Source organism: Mycteria americana, chromosome 4 (assembly GCF_035582795.1).
Source record: "Mycteria americana isolate JAX WOST 10 ecotype Jacksonville Zoo and Gardens chromosome 4, USCA_MyAme_1.0, whole genome shotgun sequence".
Classification (NCBI taxonomy): domain Eukaryota; kingdom Metazoa; phylum Chordata; class Aves; order Ciconiiformes; family Ciconiidae; genus Mycteria; species Mycteria americana.
In genome coordinates, this window is record NC_134368.1 from 57,527,467 (window position 1) to 57,551,431 (window position 23,965).

General features: G+C 40.5%; 1 protein-coding gene and 1 long non-coding RNA gene across 6 annotated transcripts in view; one reads left to right on the forward strand and one right to left on the reverse strand.

Annotated features, from left to right (window-relative positions):
• NFKB1 (nuclear factor kappa B subunit 1) overlaps window positions 1-20,717 on the forward strand; it is a 60,837-nt gene extending 40,120 nt beyond the window's left edge. For all 4 annotated transcript variants that reach the window (XM_075500641.1, XM_075500642.1, XM_075500643.1 and 1 more), the window contains 14 exons: window positions 209-347; window positions 2,841-2,963; window positions 4,027-4,116; window positions 4,983-5,180; window positions 7,886-8,027; window positions 11,340-11,454; window positions 13,587-13,788; window positions 14,999-15,168; window positions 16,031-16,133; window positions 17,044-17,168; window positions 18,000-18,066; window positions 18,403-18,575; window positions 18,692-18,869; window positions 20,527-20,717. In XM_075500641.1, the coding sequence (XP_075356756.1) occupies window positions 209-347; window positions 2,841-2,963; window positions 4,027-4,116; window positions 4,983-5,180; window positions 7,886-8,027; window positions 11,340-11,454; window positions 13,587-13,788; window positions 14,999-15,168; window positions 16,031-16,133; window positions 17,044-17,168; window positions 18,000-18,066; window positions 18,403-18,575; window positions 18,692-18,869; window positions 20,527-20,717 (2,016 nt within the window). The remainder of the gene's footprint in view (window positions 1-208; window positions 348-2,840; window positions 2,964-4,026; window positions 4,117-4,982; window positions 5,181-7,885; window positions 8,028-11,339; window positions 11,455-13,586; window positions 13,789-14,998; window positions 15,169-16,030; window positions 16,134-17,043; window positions 17,169-17,999; window positions 18,067-18,402; window positions 18,576-18,691; window positions 18,870-20,526) is intronic.
• On the reverse strand, window positions 16,057-23,166 carry LOC142409308 (uncharacterized). 2 transcript variants are annotated; one of them, XR_012775566.1, is made up of 4 exons: window positions 23,022-23,166; window positions 19,988-20,124; window positions 18,966-19,022; window positions 16,057-16,195 (listed from the first exon to the last, which is right to left on the reverse strand). It is a non-coding gene; the product is annotated as an uncharacterized LOC142409308 (long non-coding RNA). The 2 variants fall into 2 exon arrangements; XR_012775565.1 differs by lacking the exon at window positions 23,022-23,166 and having other exon boundaries at window positions 19,988-20,530.
• Window positions 23,167-23,965: the final 799 nt, after the last annotated feature.

Consider the following 23,965-nt stretch of genomic DNA (forward strand, 5'->3'; position numbering starts at 1 on the left):
GTTCTGTCTTTCCCAAAAGGCTTTAGGACTCAAACTCAAAAGTGCAACTGAAAACTAAAACGGAAACTTATTGTTGTAGCAGCCGTCTGCTAAGAATTTTTGCCTCCCAAGCCGTGAACCAACTCGTACAAAATAACACAAATGTAAAAGCAAAGTTGTCAGAACCCATGCTCCATGATAGATGTGCTTATCATTGTTTCCTTCACAGTTTGCTATTGTGTTCAAAACACCCAAGTATCGAGATGTCAATATCACAAAGCCAGCATCTGTATTTGTACAACTGCGTCGGAAATCTGATCTAGAAACAAGCGAACCAAAGCCTTTTCTCTACTATCCGGAAATCAAAGGTAATGCATTAAACCCGTTTTATATATTGGAAACAGAAACTGCGGGGTCCCTAGGAATGTTTTTAATAAGATAGGACTTGTTGGATGAGGGATTTTTTTTGTAGTGGTTATTTTTAGAAAATAGGATATTTGCGTCCTTGTTTTCTACAGAGCTAATACGAAAAGTGGTAGCTCTGTAATGGGTTCGTAGGTTTTTTGTTGGACTTGTAGGCAGTAAATCCATGGGTATTTTCCTAGTGAGGCTTACTCCCTGCAAGTTTCTGATATGCACGCATGCCTGTCCATACAGTAGATGGCACTCTATTCCTCTAAGTTTATGCAAAATAATATCTGAGGACATTTTACTGTCAGTACTTTCAGATGAAACCTTAAACCGAAGACTGGTTGGTATCTGGTGGAAAAAGTACGTGTTTTGCAGTTCTCTCCTTCATGCCTCACAATTTCACTGATGTTTTTGAATTTTCCAGTTGCCTGTACTAGTTAAGTAAGCCCAAGACACTTCTTGTAAGAGCAGGGAAAGTGCTGTTTCAGTCTCTTGTGTTAAAATGTTAGTCGCTTAGCAGGAGTAGAATAGTTGGCATCAGACCTGCTTCCTAAGTTGTTAGTGAAAAGAAGTTTAACTAGCAGATCTGTGCCCTTTAAAGTCTACATTTGAAATGTTTGACGTGAATGGCAGCAGCAATCATAATTTTAAATATCAATAATGTTAATGGTATGGAAATGCCTTGAGGCCCAAGTCAGAATTGGTGTTTCATTGTACTAAGACAATAATCTTTCTGCTTAACAGTTTACCTGCCTGCAGGTTGTGCTATTAAGTCCTGATCTTGCATGTTTTCAGTGCCTAGATTAGCGCCCTGTTGAAATCAATACCCTGTCAAACTCTGAAATATGTGTGCATCAGTGGTAATGGAGTAAGGACAGCTGAGGCGGGAGGGGTGGTGGTTGATGTCCAAGTGAATCTACTTTACACCTATTATAATAAAATAGCAGAAAGCGTGCATTCACAAAAACTTCCAGAGTTGCTAGAGGATTTTGTATCTGTAATTATTTCAGGAATCTCTTGCACAAGTTTTATGGCAAGTGAAGCGTACAACTGCAGAGCAAAGTTGCCAGATTTGAAGCAAACCTCTTATGTGCCTCTTAATGGAGTAAAATTAATTCGATATTGTTACGTGCATTTTCGGATCCCCTACACAACCTAATAATGAAATTACCATTTAGGGACTGGGTTTTTTTTCCCCTTGTTGCAAGTGTACACACAAACTTAGACATGTGTTATGTGGATTTTTTGTTTGTTTCTCTGACTAGATTGCTCTCTAGAGTTTTCTCTCCTCGTCAGTGTGAGTATGCCTGGTGCATGCATGCATACATACTTACAGATCATGTATGCCTGGAAATAACGCACTCGTACTTTTCAGTATACTGTTTCGTGTATTCAGCTCTCTTATTTGATGCACTGACTGATGTGCCTGTGCATGAAATTTCTTTTTGTCATATGGCTGTTGAAAACTACTAGATCGTTTAGTGAAGGAAGGATATTTTGTTCTTTCCTCAACAGTTCTCCTGGATTTTAACCCCTGTAACATTTGTATCCCCATTTTTGTAGCTCTTGTCATGACATTTTCACTTTCCCCAGTCACTGGGGTACTACTTTTAAATCTTTGTGTTTTGCTTTCCAGGGGGGCTAAGTATTATTTTGTACTTACACTATAAAATATTCAGGCTTGGTTTTGGTTTGGTTTTGTTTTGTTTTAATGCTGCTCAGCATGGTTTGACAGTATTATGTCCTGCCTGAAAATAAGCTATCTTTATTCCGGTGGCTTTTCTGATATTTTAAGTAAATCATTTCAAGCAAATATTTTTTTTCACCGTTTCTTGCCATCCTTACCCTTAAACAAATGTTCAAAGGACACTGCAGGTACTCTGCACTGTTGGAAATATAAGTGCCTTGTGATTTCCTGACCCTTTGATAAGGGTCCATTTCTGAAGTAGATATGCTTAGTAGAAGAGCCTGTGCTTATATTCCCAAAAGGCAAATTTTCTTGAACAAGTTTGTGGTTCAGGGCACTTGTGCTGGTTTATGACTTGACTTAGACATAGAAGAATTTGGGGACCACTGATTTCCGGGGTTCTGAGTACATGAGACACTTTTGAAGGAAACTCTGAGCCCCCTAAGACGTCTCTGCACCTTTCCCTCCCAGTCTGAGCACAAGGTACCTGACATAACTGAAGAGACCACACGGGCCTGAGCAATGCTGTTGGTCTGGCTGGGGACTTGGCACTAGCTTGTTTCTCGCAGGAATTCTCACTGCTCTATTACATACAAAGTTGTTCTGTTGTTTGGAGCTAGAAGAGAGTTGACTCTTTGACAGCACTCTGCATTTTCCTTTATAAACTAGTAAACTTTAGTAATGCTTTCTGTATGCACATCCTCTTCTGTGCGTGGCCACCAGTAAGAGTGAGTCCTTATCCCGTCTATTCCTTCTAACCCAGATAAAGAAGAAGTGCAAAGGAAACGACAGAAGCTAATGCCAAACTTCTCTGATGGCTATGGTGGAGGCAGTGGCGCAGGAGGCGGTGGCATGTATGGAGGGGGAGGTGGCGGTGCTGGATCTGGTAAGTCAGCAGTTTTGGGTGAAGAGGGGAAGGGGTTCTACTTTGAGAGCAGGACAGATGTTTATTCTGATTTTTAAAATGTGATGAGGATTTCTTCTCCTTCTAGGTAGGTAAGACCTGCCTCTCCTGTCTTTGTACCAGTGTAACTCATTTCAGTCAAGCATCTCCTTCTTTTCTAAATACTTCTTCAGTTGCTTTGCCTTCCTACTTGGATATAAGGCTCATGGTGACTTTTTTTTTTCCTCTTCCTTGAAGCTTTAAGTCACAGATAACACCTTTCTAGTTGAGGGAATCTGAGTCAGGAATCCATCATATCTTAGCTTTGTTGCTTCCTAGGGCCTCAAAGGCACTGAAATTCATGAGACAGCTCAGCTAAGTACCATCTTGGATGCTTAAAATTGAAAAGATTCTTAATTATTTCTGGGACCAGGAGTGGAATTTGGCAAATTAACCCTGTTAGTGCAAAGAACTATTAAAAATTTGAGATACTAATTAGTAAATTTTCTACTATCTTTTGAAGCCAGAGAATATCATAAGAGCAGGATCATAAGAGCATTGCTTTGATTCTTGCAGCAGAGCATTAAAAACCTGTAGCTCAGCAAATGTAATCTGAACCACAGTACCTTTGCAACCCTTTTTTTAGAGCAGGGGACAGAGCAGCAGTTTTCATATTGTTACATGCATTGATAGCAGCACATCTATAACATAACACCAGAATACAAACCTGTTGTAATCACAAAGATTCAAAAGCATACAGGTAGCTTGTGAAATCTCAGTTGAGACTTAGATGAAGCATACTAGTGATATAATACATTTGTGCAGCCTTATGGATGTTGGGACAAAGAGTGTTACTAGCCAACCATGTAGAATTTCTTTGGATTCTTGAAGGGGTGGGGAAGAGTTCACCTTCAGTCTGGAAAATCTATTTTAATCAGATGGAATAAAGCAGAAGGTATGTAGAAAACAAAATTTCAGTTCTTTAGGTTCAGTGTTCTTCTAGCTGGTGTTTTCATTGCTTTAGGATGTAATTCTATTAATTCTTCCAACTTTTTCATTTCTTTAGGGTTCAGTTATCCTTCATATGGATACTCTGCTTTTGGAGGCATGCATTTCCACCCTGGCACAACAAAGTCCAATGCTGGAATGAAACATGGTAACAGTAAAAATGTCATTCTTGGAACAGTTGAATGAGTTTGACTATCTTTATTTTCTTCTACAGTATGAGCTGAACTGTCATGCAGGTCTAGTGAAGTGTGCTGGGGGGGCTATTTTTTTTCCCTAGAATCAGTCTCTTTTCTAGAACCTCCGGCAGCAGAGGGGTTTGTGTAGATTATACTGCCCTGCTTCTCTTTAATTCTCTCAAGTCTACCTTGAAAGCTGTGTGCATGTTCCTTTTTACTGCTAACTCCTGAGAAGCAGTCACCAAAACCCCTCTGTGTGCATCTATATTCATTGTATGTTTCAAGCAACAGCCCTTTCGTTTGCTTGAACATTCTGATTACAGGTGACCCAAGGACTAGCCTAGAGAAATAACATAAAAGTCAATGGAAAAGATTAAGTTAATAATAAGGGCATTCTTGGCTTCCTAAAATAGGGAAGTCATTTCAAATCTACATGTTGAATACTCTGTAGTTGTTTCCAAAGTCTCAGGGATGAATTTGCTGTCAGAAAAACAAAAGTAAATCTCAATAATTCTGCTAGATTTCCTGGGAATACTTCAAACTTGCATTCTTGTACCATAAAAAGAGAAGTATATCTGCTGTTATATATAAAAGTTTATCTTTAAAGCAGAGGCTGTCAAAAACATAACATCACTTTACAGCAAGTTACATTGCTATGTCTGTCTGTGCGTGTTGGCATCTGGAGTATTATGATTCGTGAGTGTTTAATGATGACACCTATGTCAAAGTAAATTTCTGTATTGAGTTCTTTAGGGTTTGGTTATGGCTAGTTGAGCTTTATCACTTGCATAAAAAAGCAACAGTGTTGGACACTAATGATACTAATTTTTGTTTGAAGGACTATCAAATAGCACAGCTGAACAAGATGGGAAGAGCTCTGATAAACAAAGTGACAAATGGGACATGAAACACGATGTGAAAGTGGAAACTATGGAGAGGAATGAGTGCAGAACCTCTGGTGATAATGAGAAGGAGGATGCTGCTTCTTCCTGTAAAACTGGAAGTGATGTAAATGAAGCAGATTGCAGGTGGCAGGGTAAGTGAACAAGTAAATGTATTTAGGGTAGATCAGACTGAGTTATGGGCAAAGCTGGTGTTAAAGGCCTGGAAACCCCATAAACGTCTGCTTGCTGTTTTCAAAATATGATAATGCCTCCTGGAGGAAACAGGAGGGATTCTGTTCCCCCAAATCTAAGGTCCCTCCCCATACATAGTTCTGTAGATAATCTTCCACCTTTGTACTGCCACTGGGCAACTGAACTGCTGCTTGTCATGCAAGGAGAAGAGATAGCTTAGCCTGCTGGGCACATTTAACACTGCTTTATAATAAACCTGTATGAGGAACACTGAAAGCAGTGAAGGTACATGGAATACAATTCAGCAGTTGACTTGGCTTTTGATATTTGATAGGCTTTAATGGATGAGTAAATGGATGTTGGCGTGATTGTTGCAGTAGTTCTTCCCTGCAATTCTACTGTTAAATTGCATGCAAAGTGGTATTAAAGGTTTGAATTTAAAATGTAAATGTATCTGTTCCCATGTGACAAATATACAGTAAAATAACACTGTTGGGTAGCAAAGTCTTACACATCAAACTGCTGAACAAAAGGGGAGGAAGGCAAGAGTAGTCAATAGAAATGGTTTAGCAGTAGCATTGTAAAATATATGAAAACTATAAATGACCCTTTCCCAGACAGTAAGACTTCCTTTTCTTGGATTGTTTTTTAAAACAGTTGATAGTCACTTTTTTAAAGGATTTGAGTAATCTCATAAAATGAAAAAAGATAACGGTTGGACTAGAGGGACATGGTAGTGGTAGGAATTGAGCAGGAAGGAATTTTTTGTTCCTGGCTTTTACCAAGGGTAATGTGATTTGGACCACTTTTGTTGTTCCCTTCTTGGTCAGGGAGAGGGCACATTACCTTGTGTGTATCAGCCCTGTGTGACACTTGCTATTAAGAGCACTAGAAGCTGTGGCTTGGGAAACCAAAGTCACGTAGTAGGTGGGTTGTAGTTGTAAAATCCTCCAAGGTGTAGCTTCTTGTGATCTGAGAAACAGATGGTGCTCCTGAGAAAAGCTGAAGAACTTGCCGTTTGCAGTTCTGGTTGTGATAAATCCTGTGACTGATTCAAAGAGCAAAATCTTTTGCTGATATGTGAAGAAATAATAATGTCCATTTAGCAGGCACCAAGGAGGGGTCTGGATTGTTGGCCTGGTTTCCGAGTAGTGAACATTGTAGGCAGGAAGTTGACTGTTTCTTTTATTTACCTATTATAATGGCATGAAAAGAGCCAATTTCAATATAATCTCCAGATTATATGAAGAATAGATGCAGAAGAACAGGCTTCATGAAATGGCTACTGCAGGGTAGAACATTTGGGTATTAGACTAAAAGATGCTATCTTGTAATATTTTGAAGGATAGCTTTTCTGCGTGCTTGATATGGGGAACCAAGGAGGTTCAGCATCTAGTTTTTCAGACTCTGGAAATGTCTATAATGAGAAAAGACCAAATTGCTTAATACCATTTACCCTGGATATATATCCTGAACATAACATCCATCTAATGCTATTATTTAGCGTTAAAAGGTAAATAGCAAATATAAATTTATTAGGCTGGGCATATAGTATAGGAAGCACAGTGATATATTGGCTAGAACAATAAGCTTCATGGATAGCTGAGTAAGTCTTCGGCTTATAGAAGTTATGTATTCACATGTTCACCAGGGATATGCTTCTAACCTGGTCTAAATGCCTGGTTTTGTGTAGCTGGAAATCCTGGGTATTCTCTCCCTATGTGTGTTTTAAATGACAAAGTCTGTTTTACTTGTTTGCTGTTAGTAATTTCTAACCTTACAAGGTTTTATAGAAACATGAAACTGCTCAAAATACAGGCTGATACTGCTTCCCAGAATGACGACTGTGGTTTGAAAGTTCATCTGTTTCATTTTCGCTAGTTTCTTGCTGATACAGAACCACAAAGGTATTGACAGAGCAGCTAGAGTGACTTTTTTCAACAAATTAGTTTCTTTCCTCCCCTTTCTCCCTTTTGCCTCCCCACCGTGACAAATTCTGCTTTTTGAAATCTCAGTGCTTGTACATTTTCTACCTAAAATCAGGATACTACAAATACTAAGCATTGTAAACACTGGAATGTTTTAAACAGGTGAACACACTCTCTGTGCTGCTGCTCTAAAGCAGGAAAGACTGCATGGTTTGAGTCGGAGAGGGGGCAGAAAGCCCTGCATTTATTCCATAGCTTTTCTGTGGGTTTCTGTGCAGTAATTGACAGGTCACTTAGGCTTCTTGTGCCTCAGTTTCCTCAAGTCTAAACTACTCAGAACTGCATGGGAGGTTCTTTTACGTGCTCTGTGGACAAGAGTCCTTAGATGTTGCTTGTATCTAAGCAAATCCAAGTTCCTGCTCCTTTTGTCTCATTACACATAAGAACACATCAATGCAATTAATTTGGTGCCACTCAAACTAAAGGTAGCTTCCAGAGTTGGACTGTTCTCAGGATTCCTGCTGCCTGAATGCTCAGCATGCACCGAGTTTTTCTTCCAAGGGACTTATTCCCTCTCTCCTTACCTCTCAGGAGTAATTAGCAACCTGTCTCAGTGAATCAGTAAATGATTGGTGGTCTGCACTTCGTATTTCTTTGGCAGCACAAATGCCTGTCAAAAGAAGGTGGTGTTGCAAAGAAGACAACCAAACTGATGAAGACAAAACTTTGTGTTGCAGATGGTCTGTTCCTGGAGAAGGCCATGCAGCTTGCCAAGCGTCACTGCAATGCTCTCTTTGATTATGCTGTAACTGGAGATGTGAAGATGCTGTTGGCTGTTCAGCGCCATCTCACTGTTGTCCAGGATGATAATGGAGACAAGTAAGTGGCCTATACTTACTGGGTTGAAAGTCATGTTTTTGGTGGCTAAATGGTGTGGTCAGTTTGTTCTGTCCCCTGTGGGTGCCCATCATGGATTGCAGCACTGCTCTAATCAAATAAATATCGTTCTCCTTTGTGCTGTTTGGGAGAGGTACAGCTGCGATTTAGACATTTTTGTTGCATTTGCAGAAAAGTCACTCACGCCACAAAGGTCTTTGATCCAGTGCCTGTCAGAAAGTAATCTGGTCATTGAGGGTACAGTGAGCATGTTGTCAATTTGTTTGCCTTTTTTTACTTAAAATCTCGACTGAGCATGAAGTGCCATGCTTCCATCATGATACACAGTTGATGGGGATACTCAGCTTTGTGCTGAAGGAGGGTGCCCTGCTTTTTATTCCATGCAAGGCTTTAAGTCTTCATGGGAAGCTTTAAGTTACAGATGCACCGGGAGACATAGAAATAATAGCTGGAGGATCCATGCTGCTTTTCTCCCACTGACACCAAGTTCTTCCCAGAGGATGGTATTTTGCTCTTGCTTACCTCTGTCCTGTACTGTTGTCTTCCAAGAGGTTTGTGGCAGACTTGGCTGCTAATATTTGCTTATCATTCCTTCAATAATGTGAGTTGGAGTAGAAATCCATTTTGTTCCTCTACAGCTATGCAGATTCTGTGGGATTCAGAGAGTGAAATACAATGAGGAACTAATGATTGGTAGTTATTTAAAAGCAAATTGGGTGGAAGTGGCTCTGAACACATGCAAAGATAATCTCTTGAATAAGCAAGTGACATTATCACATCCTCACTTTTTAGCTGGCAGGCTTTGGGCAGGCCCATGCAATCACTTCTGTTTCTTTAAAGTGCAGTATTTTGTACAGTAGAAGCCATATAAGCCTTCAGGTGTCCAGCTACATGGAAAATTACAGGTGACTGAGACATGCTATCCCACTGTTCGATTACTCTGTGAGAGGCTACTAGTGAAAATAGGTCTTGGATTACTGATAAAGGACTGCAAAATCAGAGATAGCTACTTTACTTGCTTTGCTTTCCAATTGGCAACCTAACGTCTGCTTCGAGGAAAGCAGGAATATGAGCTAGGCAGGAGCCAGCAACAAAATCTGCTAGCACTTTGGACAATACAGCTTCTGTGTTTTTAAAAAAAAAAAAGCGGGGGGTAGAGGACTATTGAGCAAGTAGGACCTCCATTCAAAAATCAGTAACGTGCCCCTCAGATTTGGACTTGCAGGGCACTTCAACAAAGTCAAAATACTTTTCAGAATGATGGTAAATAGTTGTTTTCTTCCTGGATCAAGAAGTATCTGCAAGTATGTGAGGCTCAAGCTCATGTTGCCTTTCTCCTGGGATGGATTTTAGACTGAGAGCATGTAATACATCTAAATTACTCTGCAGCTTTTTAACAAAACAAAGTTTTGGTGACTGTCTTCCACCACTCTCTCAGGAGCTGTTTGGGTTTTTGTTTGTTTGTTTGTTTGTTTAAGTCAAAATTCATAAATCAATTTCCCTAATTTTCACTTTAATCATTAAAATTATATGACTATAAAAAGCAAAAACTATAAAATTTTTGCTTAAGCCTTTAAAGAATTTTGCTCAGCTTTCTTTCATCAAAGTAGTATGTAGGGAATGAAAATAACTTTAATGGGACCTGTGTTGTCTTTTATGGCTTTAAGACAAAATACATTAATCTGTGATTAGCGTATATTTACTGTGGGCTCTCAGTAACACCGCGTGTTACTGCATTTATACCAGTACCACCACTCTCCAGAAGCCTGATGGTATTACAGTACTCTGCCTCCACAGCAGTGCTGAAAAGCATTTTTTGATGCAGGACTGTTCAAAAAGTGGAATTGACTGCCCTTTCGTGGTCTAGTCAGCATGTCTTTACAGCATTGTTATCACACAACTGTCAGACTACAGCATCACATGCAGTGGCAGGGTAAAATTAAAATACTTGCTACGGAAAAGAGAACTAAAGGCAGAAGAGCAAATTTGTTGCTGAAGAGAGATTTGGAAATAAAATGTCAGCATGGTAGAGCATAGTAAGAAGCATCTACCAGAGAGCAGAGGAACAGCTCTTTTACGGTAGTGGTGGGACTGTTTGAACAGCACAGGAGAGTTGAAGGAGGGAAAGTGCCATGGTACTGCCTATGGCAGCGTCCAGAACCAATAAAACAGGCCCTTCGAGGATGAGTTTGGTTTAGAAATCATATTTTTTTCCCTTTTTAAAATATCTTCTGGCTTTGAGTGCTCTCAGTCTCAATTTCAAGATGACTCTACACCCTGAATGGCAAGGAACTTCTTTTTATTTTTCTGATGAAAGTGTAGATCTGAGTATATTCAGGTATTTCTGGAGCAGCATAACAAATGCACCACATGTGCTATGTTGATATTTTGTGTGTCAGCAGCAATATGCTAAAAAGATGAGTCTAGAAGTTGGCCAGCATCTGTTAAGGGAGAGCTTGGCAAGATATGTTTCAAAACAAAGGGCATGGCTTTGAAACAAGGTCTCGAGGGAACAAGACAAATCGAGCTCTGTTGCAGAGGGGTGATGGGATTCAGAACCTGCTTTATTCCTGGTGTCTTTTGCAAGTACAGCCACTCTGGCTGGTGGTGAGGGACCTGGCTCTGGAGAAGACCCTGGGAAAGGATGTTGCATTAACCCTGTAGAAGTGGTGAAGTGTCTTGCCTGTGCAGAGTCACTCATGTCCCAAAACAGGGTTTTCATTTGGCAGGATGTCTCTGGCCACTGCTGCAAATTCTGTGGCCGTTAGTCGCTGGGCCTGAGTCCTCAGTCATTTTTCTGTTTGAAAACGAAGAAAAGAAAAACCCACAGATCTGGGAAAACCCCCAAGGGAAAATCTGCTTTGGTGGCAGAGAGGCCTGTGGAAATTCTGAAGGAAGGTTTTGACAGTAAAAGGTGTTCATGTGCTGCATAATTCAAAACATGAAAAAACCAAAGCAGTGAAGAATCTGGGGATTTCAAACACTTTCTGAAACAATTCTTTTGTGAAACAAAGTTTGTATTTACTAGACTATTAGTTAATTTATGCTCAGGACCAGCAAAAGCCATCCCGAGTCTGTTTTTATGATTGAAGGGTTAAACACTGTTGTCTTCTGACTAGCTTTTTTTAATGTTGGGATTCAGTTTAGGTGCTGGTATTTAGTGCTGAAGTCATGACCTCTAATAGTCAGGTGTTTATATTAGTTAGAATTCAATCAGATCTACAGCAAAACCTTAAAATTTTTGTAATAAATTTGAAAATGTGAATTTGTTAATCTGTTTTTTGTTTGTTTCAGTGTCCTTCATTTAGCAATTATCCACCTTCATACTGAGCTGGTGAAAAACCTCTTGGAAGTGATGCCTGATTTGAATTATAATGACATCATTAACATGAGAAACGACCTTTATCAGGTGCGCTGTTGTGGTGGTGTAAGTGTTGATTGTTCTGCCAGCAACAACGAAATTGCACAGTTACATCTGTCTTATTTTTCTTCTATTCGTTGGAATGAGCCCAGATCAGCTGTAATGCAAACAAGTTTAGAAACACAATGACATATTGTAAAGTTTAGAAACACAATGACCTGGTGCAAGGCGGTGGAGGAGCAAGAGCAGGTTTTCACTGTTTTAGTTCACAAGTCCCCTTGATGTTAACAGAAACGCCTCCGTGGGTTAATCGTAGAGCAGGCCAAAACCACGAAATTCTTCAGTTCATTACTTCATTATTTGGCTTCTCTGTTATTAAACCAGTGGTATGGATTACAGGGTGCCAGCTCTGGGCTCTTTTGACCTTTCTAACCTAGGATAACTCAGGATCGTGAGTCAGTTGCTGCGTCATCAGTTATCTGTAGGCATGTGGAAGCTGTAACAAACTATGCCCTTCCTATAGCCCAGATGGTATTCGCGCCCATCACATGAGCACCAAAATTTCCCTTTCATTTCTAGATTCACAGTATAGCAAAACAAAAAAAACCCATCCCCATGTCTTTTACCTAGTAGGAAAAGAACTCTTAACTGCCAGGCACAACTCTGTCTCCTCAGCTTCATCTGTGACAGAGTCTGAGGTTTTTGTATTGTAACTCAGACAGGCTTTAAAAAAAGCTGTGGAAACCTGCCTGGAAAATAATCTCTTTTCAACTGTGTGCACTGTTTGGTTGTCCCAAAGGTAACCAGCTGGATGTTACACAGCAGCACTCCGACATTTGTGTCGTTTCTTTTGCTGTGAACAGTAAAGGCATTATTCTACACAGATAGTCCCAGAGGGTTTATTTTGACTTTTTTATTCTCTTTCACATTTCATTTTTATGCTCTTTATATGAGCAAGTTTGAAATGTGGAGGCTGATGAAAGCAAGCAGAAGATTCTGAATTGAATTCTGTGCCTTCTGTTTCACTGAAAGAGGAAGCAAAGCTGTGCTCTGTACAAGAAATAAATCTCTAACTACCAGGACCTCTACAGCTATTCCTACCTTCTACTTAAACCTTAAGCCAGTGGTGGGAGGGAAAGTAGGTTTGGGCTAGAATTTTCCTTCTGTACAGGTATTCTGAAAGCTGAATCGTACATGTAGCCTATAGATTCAGTAATTAATTGCAGATATGTTGACAAATATATCGACAAACACAAGCTTATTGTACAGAGCTGGAATTAGTCTTTTTTTATAGTCCTGTGTTAATACAAGGATAATGATATGGATATGGAATCTTGTGCAATTTTTAGATTATTTTACTGCTGGAAATAATTATTTTCCAAACCTTACTGGAATGCCTTACTGTTGAAATACATACATTTCTGAGCGTGTTCTACATGATGCTGTTCACTGGCAAGACTGTCAAGAATGCAGTATACAACTGACCTTTGGAAATACTGGAAACCTCTCGGCCAGAGAGCCTCTCGGTGCTGCAGGTGTCTTTGCACAAAAATGGAGAACGTGCAAGTAGAATCAGCTAGCTAGACACATGCTGCATAAATGCACAGTTGTTCTGCACTTCGATAAATGCACAGAACAGCAAGATTTTCTTCTTTTCTGTGCAGAGTCATTTTGGGGGATACGGCAGTCCTAAGCCCATGGCTGCAAACCCCCTGTTCAGGAGCAAAATTAGAGCATAGTTCACAGCCAAAGGCGGATTTGAGCAGACCCTGGAAAGTGCGGGTACTCCCTCTGTGGCATGAACTTGGCTATGGGGCAGCTGGAAGCCGGGTTCCAGTGTCTGGGGGGCACAGGAATTATCTCATTTCCCAAGTCCCTTGCACCGCAATGCTCAAATAGCCCGGTCAGTGCCTTGGCTTATAAGAGTAGGCAACATCTTTGTTCCTCCCAAAGTCCAACTGCTGACACTGGCAAGGCAGCTTTTACTATCCAGTAAGTAGAAACCCTGTTTGTAGTATGCAGTAGAAAAAAATGTACACATACGCAAGCTTTTCATTTCTGTTAGCTTTGAAGTGTAGTAACGTCTTCTCACACTAGGAGCTTTTATGGGTTTAAGAGATTTCTGTAGAGGTGATGTAGCTGTTGCTTATCTTCTCATGGCTTGCTTCTGTCGCTTCTAGACCCCCTTGCACCTGGCAGTAATCACAAAGCAGGCAGAGGTGGTAGAAGACTTGCTGAAGGCTGGAGCAGATGTCAGCCTTCTGGATCGCCATGGTAATTCTGTCTTACATTTAGCTGCTACTGAAGGAGACGACAAGATTTTGAGTCTACTCCTCAAGCATAAGAAGATATCTCCGATGGTCGACCTTTCCAATGGTGAAGGTATGGAAAGATAATGGCTGTGTTTTCCACTTACCTACTGGACAAGCACGCCTCAATTCCTGCCAGCACAGTGGTTTTACACAGGTAGATACAGACCTTGGAAATAGCATCTTTCCCCATTTTGCACATGCTGTCCTTGGCTTTTATATGCCTGCAGTCACAGATGAGAGAACACAGACATGTAGGTTTTCAGGTTGTATGGAACTTAAAAGATTGGTAACGCCCACGTGACACAGTATGGATTTGAATTTTTGTTACTGTATATTTTTGATCTCAGAAAACTTGAAGAACTGTGTTCCTCCTGAGATACCTTATGCAACCACTGTTTAAAAAAAAAAATCCCCCCAGAAGAAAACATTTCCTCCTGTCTAGTGACTGAAATCCCCTCAAAAATAATTTCTGGTCCAGTGTCAAGTTTCTTACCTGGTACTTCGTGACCATACAGAATTAGAGCCTATAAAATAACCACAAAGACACAATTCTCCCATTTTTCAGTGGCACAGGTCATTTGAATTTAGTACTCCTGCTCGAGTAGATTGTAAAATGTCTGACCTAAAAATGTCACTATGGGAATCAAAAAACAGTGTTAAGTTCCTCAGAGAGAGGGGGGTCTTTTGGTTGGTTGGATTGGGGTGGTTGGTTTGATTGATTTTAAATACAAGGCTTTATTATTCTCTTTTTGAGCTGCTGCAGGTAATCTTGAGGTGATAGGGCAGTGTGACCTTACAGGAGGATGATACTAAAAATACCAATTATTCCCTAGAATGTTTCTAGAAGAGATGTTCAGTAGCAGATGGGGCCGGTGCAGGGTACCTTTTTGTTTACTACCAAGATGCAGATTTTCTTTTTAAGGCTACTCTCCTTGGAGGCAAAGAGATGCTCTAGGTGAGCTCTTTAGTTCCTGCCTTCTTTTCCACCTTGTAGTTTGCTGGTTTTTTGGTTTGGTTTGGTTTTTTTTTTCATGCACGGCTTTGACTTGCCATCAGTAACACAACTAGTTCCAATTTATGCACAAAGAACATTTTTATTAACACCATCTTCTAGTGTACAATCAGGCAAAATAAGTCACTTGTGCTTAGATAACTACAGTAACTCACTCATTTTACAATTCTTATAGATTTTGAAGCAGCCACTTCAAAACTCATGAGACTGACATTTCCCTATTTTTCAAATATTAATGCCCATGATGGATGGATTTCGTTTTGTGTAGGTCTCAGTGCAATTCACATGGTGGTGATGGCAAATAGCATGTCCTGCCTTAAACAGCTGATTGCTGCTGGAGTTAACGTCAATGCTCAGGAACAAAAATCTGGACGAACTGCATTGCATTTAGCTGTTGAACATGAGAACATCCCTTTGGCAGGCTGCCTTTTGCTTGAGGTAAGGGCAGAACTTCTTTCTTCCAGGCCTTTTCACTTACGTATTTAAAAACTCTTGAAAATCCTGAAGTGCTCCAGAGGAACAGAAGTAAGGGTTTTTTCCTGTTTATTGAATTGATTACTTAAATGAGTATAATGGCAAAATTATTGCTAATGTTACTCATTATTACTTGTTCAGCACTGCTGGTGAACCTTTTGCTCAAGTTGAGGAATTCGCAGTTTGTGACCCTGACCTGACTGCATATGCCATGAGTAATTTGCACTGAGTAATCCCCGCAGCCAATGAAACTACTCATGAACAAGTTAATCACTTCATCTTTGTAAAGCAGAACGTGTATACAGATGTGCATAGAGAGACAGTTGTGTATATCTAGAAATATTTGTCTCATCTCTTTAACACCTTGATCCTAGTGTGCTTAATCCTACACCCCCACAGCTGGCCGCAGTAGCCCTCCTCGGTATCTGTGTACGACTGTGCCACCAGCCTACCCGCTCTCCGGAAAAGCAGCAGGAAGGCAGGCTTCTGTGCACGCCGGTTCAGACTCCAAACACCACAGGGTGATCAGATGGCAGAATTATTACATGGGATGCAAAGTGGCTTTTGTCTACCTGACCTATTTGGGTTTATATACTGTGCCTCCTGCTGTAACGCTGCAGCACGCAACCACCATCTGTTCCTGAAGGCAGACAGTTGTAGTTATGTTCTAGTTCCTTCTTTTCAGACAATTATTAGAATTTTTATGCAAACAGGCGTGGAATGGTGCTTAGTTGCACAGTAGCAATGTTTATGCAGACATGAGTCTCTGCAGCTGTATGGTATAGATGAGTAGCACTTTTCTTGTTGTCGTTCAATAAAAACTTAGGGTGACGCAGACGTGGACAGCACTACATATGATGGGACAACTCCTCTTCACATAGCAGCTGGAAGGGGCTCTACAAAATTGGCAGCAGTTCTCAAAGCAGCAGGTATGGAAATAGATACTTACTGGAGCGTTTTCTGTCACGGTGTGGCAATTCAGGTTAGAAAGCTGCAAGCAGAAAAGAATGTGCCAGTGAATTTGTTTAATGAGCAGAAGAAATCAGATGTTAAAAGCTGAAGGTTTGTTTTTCCTCAGGAAAGGCCTCCTTTCAGGTGCTGTACTACTCTTTAGCACCATCTAATGGCTAAAAAGAGCAAATTATGTTAATCAAGAAAAAATCTCTTGTGCACTCTTGGAAGTTTTTTGAGTATTTCTTTTGTAGTTTTTTATAGCTGAAGAAGCAGAGGAGAGACCTCATTACATAGTTGGGCTAAGTGTTGGACTGCTTTAATAACAAAAAAAAAAAGTCACAGAAACATGAGCTTGTTAGTGTCTCCTATTTCATATCACTGTGGAAGAGTTAGTTTTGAATATTTATTGGAACATTTTTTCAACTGTATTTAGACCCTTAATACCTGATTTTTCTCCTTTGAAACAGAAATCCAAGCCTCCCATTGCTCTGGCTGTGTGCTTGGTCTTTTAATAATACCCACACTTTCTCTGACACTATAAAAAGAAGCACCACACCATTGCTTCACCACATACATGCTACACTCTGTACGAGCCAAGAAGGGGACTGGAAGTCAGTTTGTATAATCATAGCCCTTTCTTTGGGCCCTAACACACTGCTTGCCACTTTTTCCCTCTTTATAATGGAGAGCAGCATTATACAGGGATGTGGCAGCATTTAACTTTAGTTGATAACGTTATCTGCTGGCTTAATATAAAATGTAATTTAGCTTGAGTAACTAAATTAGCAGCTTTGCCATTCAGAACTTAGAATACATATTTTAAATACTCTTGAAAAGCAACTTGAAGCCTTTTCTTAGGAATTTTTTTGCACACTTGTTTGCCAGGTGCAAATCCTCACGTTGAAAACTTTGAGCCATTGTTTGATCTAGACGATGTGAGAGATGATGAAGATGACGACGAAGGAATTGTGCCTGGAACGACACCACTGGATATGGCGGCCAACTGCGAGGTACGTGATCTTTTTTTTTAATAATAAATGATAGTTCATCTCTCTCAGCCAACTCCTTTCACTACACCCACAGTTATTTCAATGGTGACAAGCTACTAATTTGCCATCAAAAATTAAACTAATTGAGCCACAAAAACCCCCCATGAAATAGCATTGGAAGAAAGCTCCACTTAACAGACTACTTCTACTGAACAGGAATGACCAGGCACTTCTTGAAATAGTTGCACTACAGTCTTTAATACGGAAAAGTATTTGGCTGATGGGGCAGCTTGTGTTCGAAGACCCATATTCAGAGCGAGAGACTCTCTAGTCAGTTTCTTTGCTTTATGTTCTTCAGAATTTGCGGACTTTGTGCGTAGGGAAAATACACTTTTGTGTCCTACCCAAAGGCCGCAAGGTCCATGGTTTGGTGTGAGTGTAAGAATCAGCATATTCAGTCAGAATCTCTAATCCCATGGACCTGGGGAGTGGTACTAGCCTTAGGTGAAAATCTAACCCAGGCTTTATTTTAAATTACTAGTTGCAGACAGGCAATAACTCCTCACTTAGCCACTGCTACTGCCACTTATGTACTGCAAAGACTTCCTCTGTATCTTGAAAACAGTTGCCAGATGACATAGCTAAAGGGCAAGGGAGATTAACTTCTCACGATTTATCCCTCAAGCTTTGCACAGGTGTTCTACAGTATCTTTAGTCATACTGATCCTGGGACAGAAAAAATTGCCCATTTACAGACAGAATTAGGGCTTTATACAATACTACTGAGACTTGTCAACATAGTGTACACTAACCAGGTTTCTGCTAACTATTGACGTTAATGTATTCTCTTAGGTGTATGACATACTAAATGGCAAACCCTATGAGTCAGCAGTGGTTTCGGAGGACTTACTGACACAAGGTAACATCTATAAAGAAGACTTGACAATATCCCTCTAGTAATTGAGTACTGAACGGGTACTTGCAGAAGACATTGCTCTGCAATAGCTTGTAACTGAAATGGGGAGGGAGAAGAGGTACATTCCCACCCACTGATTCTCAGAATGCGTGTGATTCTGTTAAGAGGTGGGTCACAAGGACACAAAGGAGTACATTTTCAATATTACAGCAGTACATGAGTAAACACTGGGATTGATGGACACTAAAATACTCTTTAATTTGGCTTTGTTTCTGCTTAGAAATGAACTGGTGCGTGATTTGCATAAATAATAAACTAACATATTTCTCTGTTCCCCAGGACATTTGAGAGAGCTGAATGAAAGTTCCAAGATGCAGCTTTACAAACTATTGGAAGCACCCGATCCAAACAAAAACTGGTCCACTCTAGCACAAAAACTGGGTCTTGGCATACTTAATAATGCCTTCAGGTTGAGCCCTTCCCCGTCGAAAACTCTGCTAGATAACTATGAGGTAGCGTGGCTGTAACAAGCTGTAGAGAACACTATCCTGCTGCACGGTGAGACAGTGCAGCCCTTCGGTTTTAGCTAGCCTGGGTGATGGTGAGCATCTGGTGTCTTCTCTCTTAGGTTTCTGGTGGTACAGTTCAAGAGTTGATCGCTGCTTTGAGACAGATGGATCACACAGAAGCCATTGAAATCATTCAGAAAGCACTATCCATCTCACAAAGCCCATCTCACCAGGAGGACAATACAGCAAAAGCTCTTCCGTCATCAACACCACCCACCTTTGCAAATGGAGAGACAGGTATAATTGACAGCAAAACATCAAGAGCTTTGTTTAAAACATTGGACTGGTGATAGATTGCATGGTTTCTTTATGCACAAGGCCCTAGATGCTTACTTGTTTCAGAAATATTTTAATGCAGCAGGACTTTCTCGTCATAGACATTTGCTAGGCCTAGAAGAGAGGGGAAAACCAGACCATTTGAATCAGTGGCCCTGCATTACAATATGGCTTATACTGGCTCCCTTTTCTAAAACCAGACATCTGCCATTTACTGATGGTAACTCCTTTGATGTACTGGGGATAAGTTTCAAAAGATAAACTAGGGAATGATCTCCCAGGCCTGTACAAGTGCCGTTACCTTTTGACCCTCCGCCCCCATCTGGGTGAACAAAAATGTTTTGGGTTCATAAAACTTCTCAAGTAAGACTTTGGTATTAAATTTCTCCTTCTACAATTTGTGGCACTCAAATAGCCAGTGTTCTGTAGGTGGAGAAAATCAGGTCGGTTTAGGTTACAGGGGACCTCCAGCGGTCATGCTGTCCAACTGCCTCCTCAGAGCAGGGCCAGTGGAACATCACATGAGGCTGCCTGTGTCATGTCCAGTTGAGTCTGGAGCGTCTTTAACGATGGAGGTCCTACGGTGTTTTTGGGCAGGGGACTCTACTAACAGAAAACCAGAGGTTGTGAGAAGGCAGTAAGTCATCAGGGATGTTCAGTCACTGCCTGGCCATGGTCAGTAACAAAAACCTTTGTTTTTCCTTGATGCTCTGTTCAAACACCAGTAGTGCTGCTAGCATCCTAATGTGGAAATGTACACCCTATGTGAAAATACTGTAGATATTTCTGGAAAGAAGTAAGAACCACCACAGTAACTCCATCTTGGTCTAACATTGCCAGTTTACTCTCTATAGCAAATTGTTTGTTCAGTCATGGAGTGAACCTTCACACCTATCCAAAAATGTGCTTGTACACATATTGCCTCTTTAGATTAATCTTGAAGGGTAAGAGGGGTTCTGCTGCTTTGCAACATGAATGGACTGCATCGCGTCATTTATTTTAACATAGTTGTTTAGAAAAGTAATACTGAACTCTAATAGGCTGAGCACTGTTCTAGTCACACGGAGCCCACATCATACCTTCAACTCAGATACAGTTCTCTTGCAGTCAGGCGCTCCTGGGGATCTTGCACAGATGACAGCTGCTGCTGCCTTCTTTGTATTTCAGGCTCACTTACTAGATGAAAATTGTTCAAGTATTTGTCTCAAAAAGAAATCTGTAAGTGAAATAACATGAGGAAGTTTTGGGAGCCTCATCCTGGAGCTGTGTACTTCCAGAGAGTCTAGGAATGCGAGAACCAGAGAACCTTTTGCCCTGCTACTACCACATTCGTGCAGAGTCCTGACTACTGGGTGACAGCATTAGTGTCAGCGGAGCACCAGGCTTCTCATCCCATCCAAGCTCCAACTGCAGTTGACCTCTGCCAGCAGTGCATCAGATCACATGCTTTGGTCAACTGAAAACAGTCAGCGCAGCTTTTCCTATTATAATAGCTAAAGTTAGACTTATTTTCCTATAGAAGAGCTTTAATCTATAGGTTTGCATTCCTTAGGCTTTTCTGAAAGCAACATTACTGAATCAACACAAATAACGTATTTCCCTTTTCTCTCTCCCTCAGGCGAGCTTTATAATAGCAAATTTCAAGACAACGACAGCATGTGTGACAGTGGTGTGGAGACCTCCTTCCGCAAACTGAGCTTTACTTACTCAGACTCTCTGAGCAGCAAGTCATCAGTAACACTTAGCAAAATGACGACCCTGGGCTATGGACATGAAAGTTCAGTGCAAAGCAATTATATAGCCAACTAGTAACATTCAATTAGCAATATGCAGTTACAGGAACAAATGTGACATTTAAAATTACATCGCTGTCATCCTGGCCCGAGGAAAGTGAATTCACAACCAAAAGCGTGCTGGAGGAACCACACACGAACCTGAACCTATGGCGACTTCAGCGTGTAACTAGCTGTTGCTTCCTTCCTCAAGTACATTTAATTTTATTAATTTACAAGCCATATACAATAACGAGGGCTCTACTGCCGCATTAATACACGGGGCTGGACACCGTGAATGACTGACTGAGCTTTCCTGGTTTGTGAGGATTTTCTTTTATAGATGAAAGTCACTCCTTGTTAATGCATAATACCAACTCAATAAAAAGAGGTAAGGCACACAGAGCAATCAAAGGATACAGTTTTTAGCTGCTCTCTTCATAACTTTTGCAGCAGAGTTGCATGAAAAAGCTCATAAAATAGCTGGCAAAGAAAAATCATTACTTTAATCACAACAACGACAACTTAGAGAAAAAAAGAGAATCCTAAAAAAAAATCTTGTATATTTCAAATAATGTATTTAAACTTCACTTTGGTGCCTCTTATTCAAAAAATTTTTCAAGTTTGGCATTTTCCTATTTGTAAATAGTTTTTTTAATATCTGTTCCTTTTAAAAAAAGTGTGCTTTTTAAATGCTTATTTTTATTTTACTTTTATAATAAAAACCCAAAATGAAATGTCATGTCTACACTTGCTGTAATTTTTACACATCTTTCAAGCAGAGTTATTGAAGACTTATCACTTCAGTTTTAGGCATCAATACAAAATTATGCTGATTTCCAAGTACTAAAATAAATAAAGGCTTGCAAGCCACCTGTCTTAAAGCTTAAGTATCTTTTATGGTGGGAGACCAGGAGCATCAGCTACTGCTGAGCAGCTGTGCTTTGGAAGTAAAGCCTCTGACTCATGGTCTCTTTTAGTTCTCTTCTCATAATTAGAGCAGCAGAGAATCATTTAGACTGAAACCAACTATTTAGCATCTCAGAAAAACTCTGATGAGACAGTTCTTCTTTGGGCTATCTAGAAACTCCTCTAATAAAACTGTTCCTGAGCAGTACTACTTCTTGTTGCATGTTAATTCTGACTGTTACAGATGTCAGCCCTAAGAATACAGATGTCAGACGTCATGACGAAAATGCAGTGAGCAGCATCATGCCATTGTCAGTCACTTGTAGCCAGTTTTCTTGGCACAAAGATGGAGATTGACAGTGTTGTTCTTGGCTCAGCTCAGTCTTCAGTAACCTGGGTGTCACTCCTGAGAAAATGAATTAAGATAAACCTTGAGAATTGTTACATTTAGAGGAGTATTTGCTGTAATGAATTAAACCATGAGTAATGAAAAAAACTTGTGAAATAATTTTATATCCAGCTGAATTACTGAGTACATTAATTACTTCCAGAGAAACAGATGCATAATAGTAAAAATGCCATTCTTTCTTCAGTTATTGTATGTATAACCTACATATGCATTGTCAAAGGTGTATGGATTTTTTGTTCAGTTAATGTACTTGTCCAGTATTCTCTTTGCATTCCAGCCGTAACAGAACCAGGCAAAGGTTCTTGTATTCTGGGGGTGCAGGAGCTTTTTGAGCCCTAGCAGAGCTGCTGTCAGTCAAACACACTTTCTGCTGCCACAGAATTTCCAGCACAACTCAGGGGGCTGGCAGAGACTTTTATCGAGGTTTCTACAACCCCACAGGTCACCAGGGCATCCTGGCTGTTGATTCACACCTTTTAGCCTTATTTCTGACCAGCTCTGCTTTTCAACCACCAGAAGACACCTGGGTCTGTATTTCCTTAAGCACTTCATGACCAAATGCTGCATAATAGCAGGACATCTGCCCTAGGCTCTGTGTATTCAAGTGCTTTAAATGGTGGCAGTCTGGCAGCTTCTCAGTTTCAGTCTATTTAACAAAAGAGGTTTTGGTACTTCCCCCCCATTTAGAAATAGTGAGAATACTTTTAAATTAATATTTTTCTAAGTCAAACAGGAACACTAAATTTTTACAGTTCAGTCAATAGGACAACTTTTCCCATCTGTATTAACACTTAGCATCTTAAGTATGTGTTGCAGGCATGCGACACAGTTTGTCAGAACTAGGCAAGAGTAGGAGGTAGGACATGCTACACAAAGTGGCACAACATCTAGCAGGAGACCTTTGTGTCTTCTTGTGTAGTTCTCATTTGGCAGAACAAACCTACTGGAGAGCCTAGAGTTTACCTCAAGCAGTTCAATTAAAAGAAAATGCTAAAACACACAGCTTTACTCTTTCTGCTTTACCTTTTGTCTTATTAGTAGGTGGTCATCCTGTACAGGGCATGCTGATTCTTGTACTGATGGCACCTGGGAGAAGGTCAGGCTCCTTGCAGGTATGAGGATGAAGGTAGCATACAGAAGAACCAACCTTAGCAAGAGAAAGTGGAAGCGATGCAGACAAGTCTTAACAGAAACACTTGAAGCAGATATATTCTTCCTAACAGGTAACTGTCAAGATATATTTATGTGCCTGGTCATCGTATCTGCTCACCTCAGACACAGATTTATCCTTTCACCTTCTTGCTAGAGAGGAAGTGCTACTCCTATGTCACAGGTATGATGGAATAAACTAGAAAACAGTCCTGTGGGAACCCAGGAACTTGGTGCCTGAGAGCTCCTGTCTATACCTGGCTTACAGAGAGAAACCTCTCTCACTTAATTGCTAAAAAGAGGGTAGTAATGGTGTAACTCAGTCTTACGTTTTCATTCAGCACAGTAAGTTAGCATGTGGACCTTGCTACGTCTTGTAGCACAGGGTATTGTCCCCATTCTATTCCATATTACCTCCGAGGAAACAAAACTGAGAAGGATATTATTCACTAAGTTCTCAAAATTCAGGAATAAGTCATGTTTTTTTAAGATACGTGCATGAACAGCAAGAACGGAGTTTCTGGAGTTAAGTTTTTGCCATTAGAAGTTTTAGGAAAACTTCCCCAGCTAGCTGTCAAGCTCTTGTTTACTCAGAGCAGGGCATCGCTGCACTGTGGCTGGATGAACAGAAGTACCGACTAAGCCCATGCCACAAAGGCCTCTTCTAATGCACTGCATCATACTGCAGGAAGCCCGGTGCGTATTTCCATTAGCAATTAAAGCACTGAGGCTGGAGGTACAGTCAAAAAGCATCAACCAACAACCTCAAACTGATCCTTAAAAGCTGATTTCATGGGTTTGTCCTGAGTGCTAGTCAC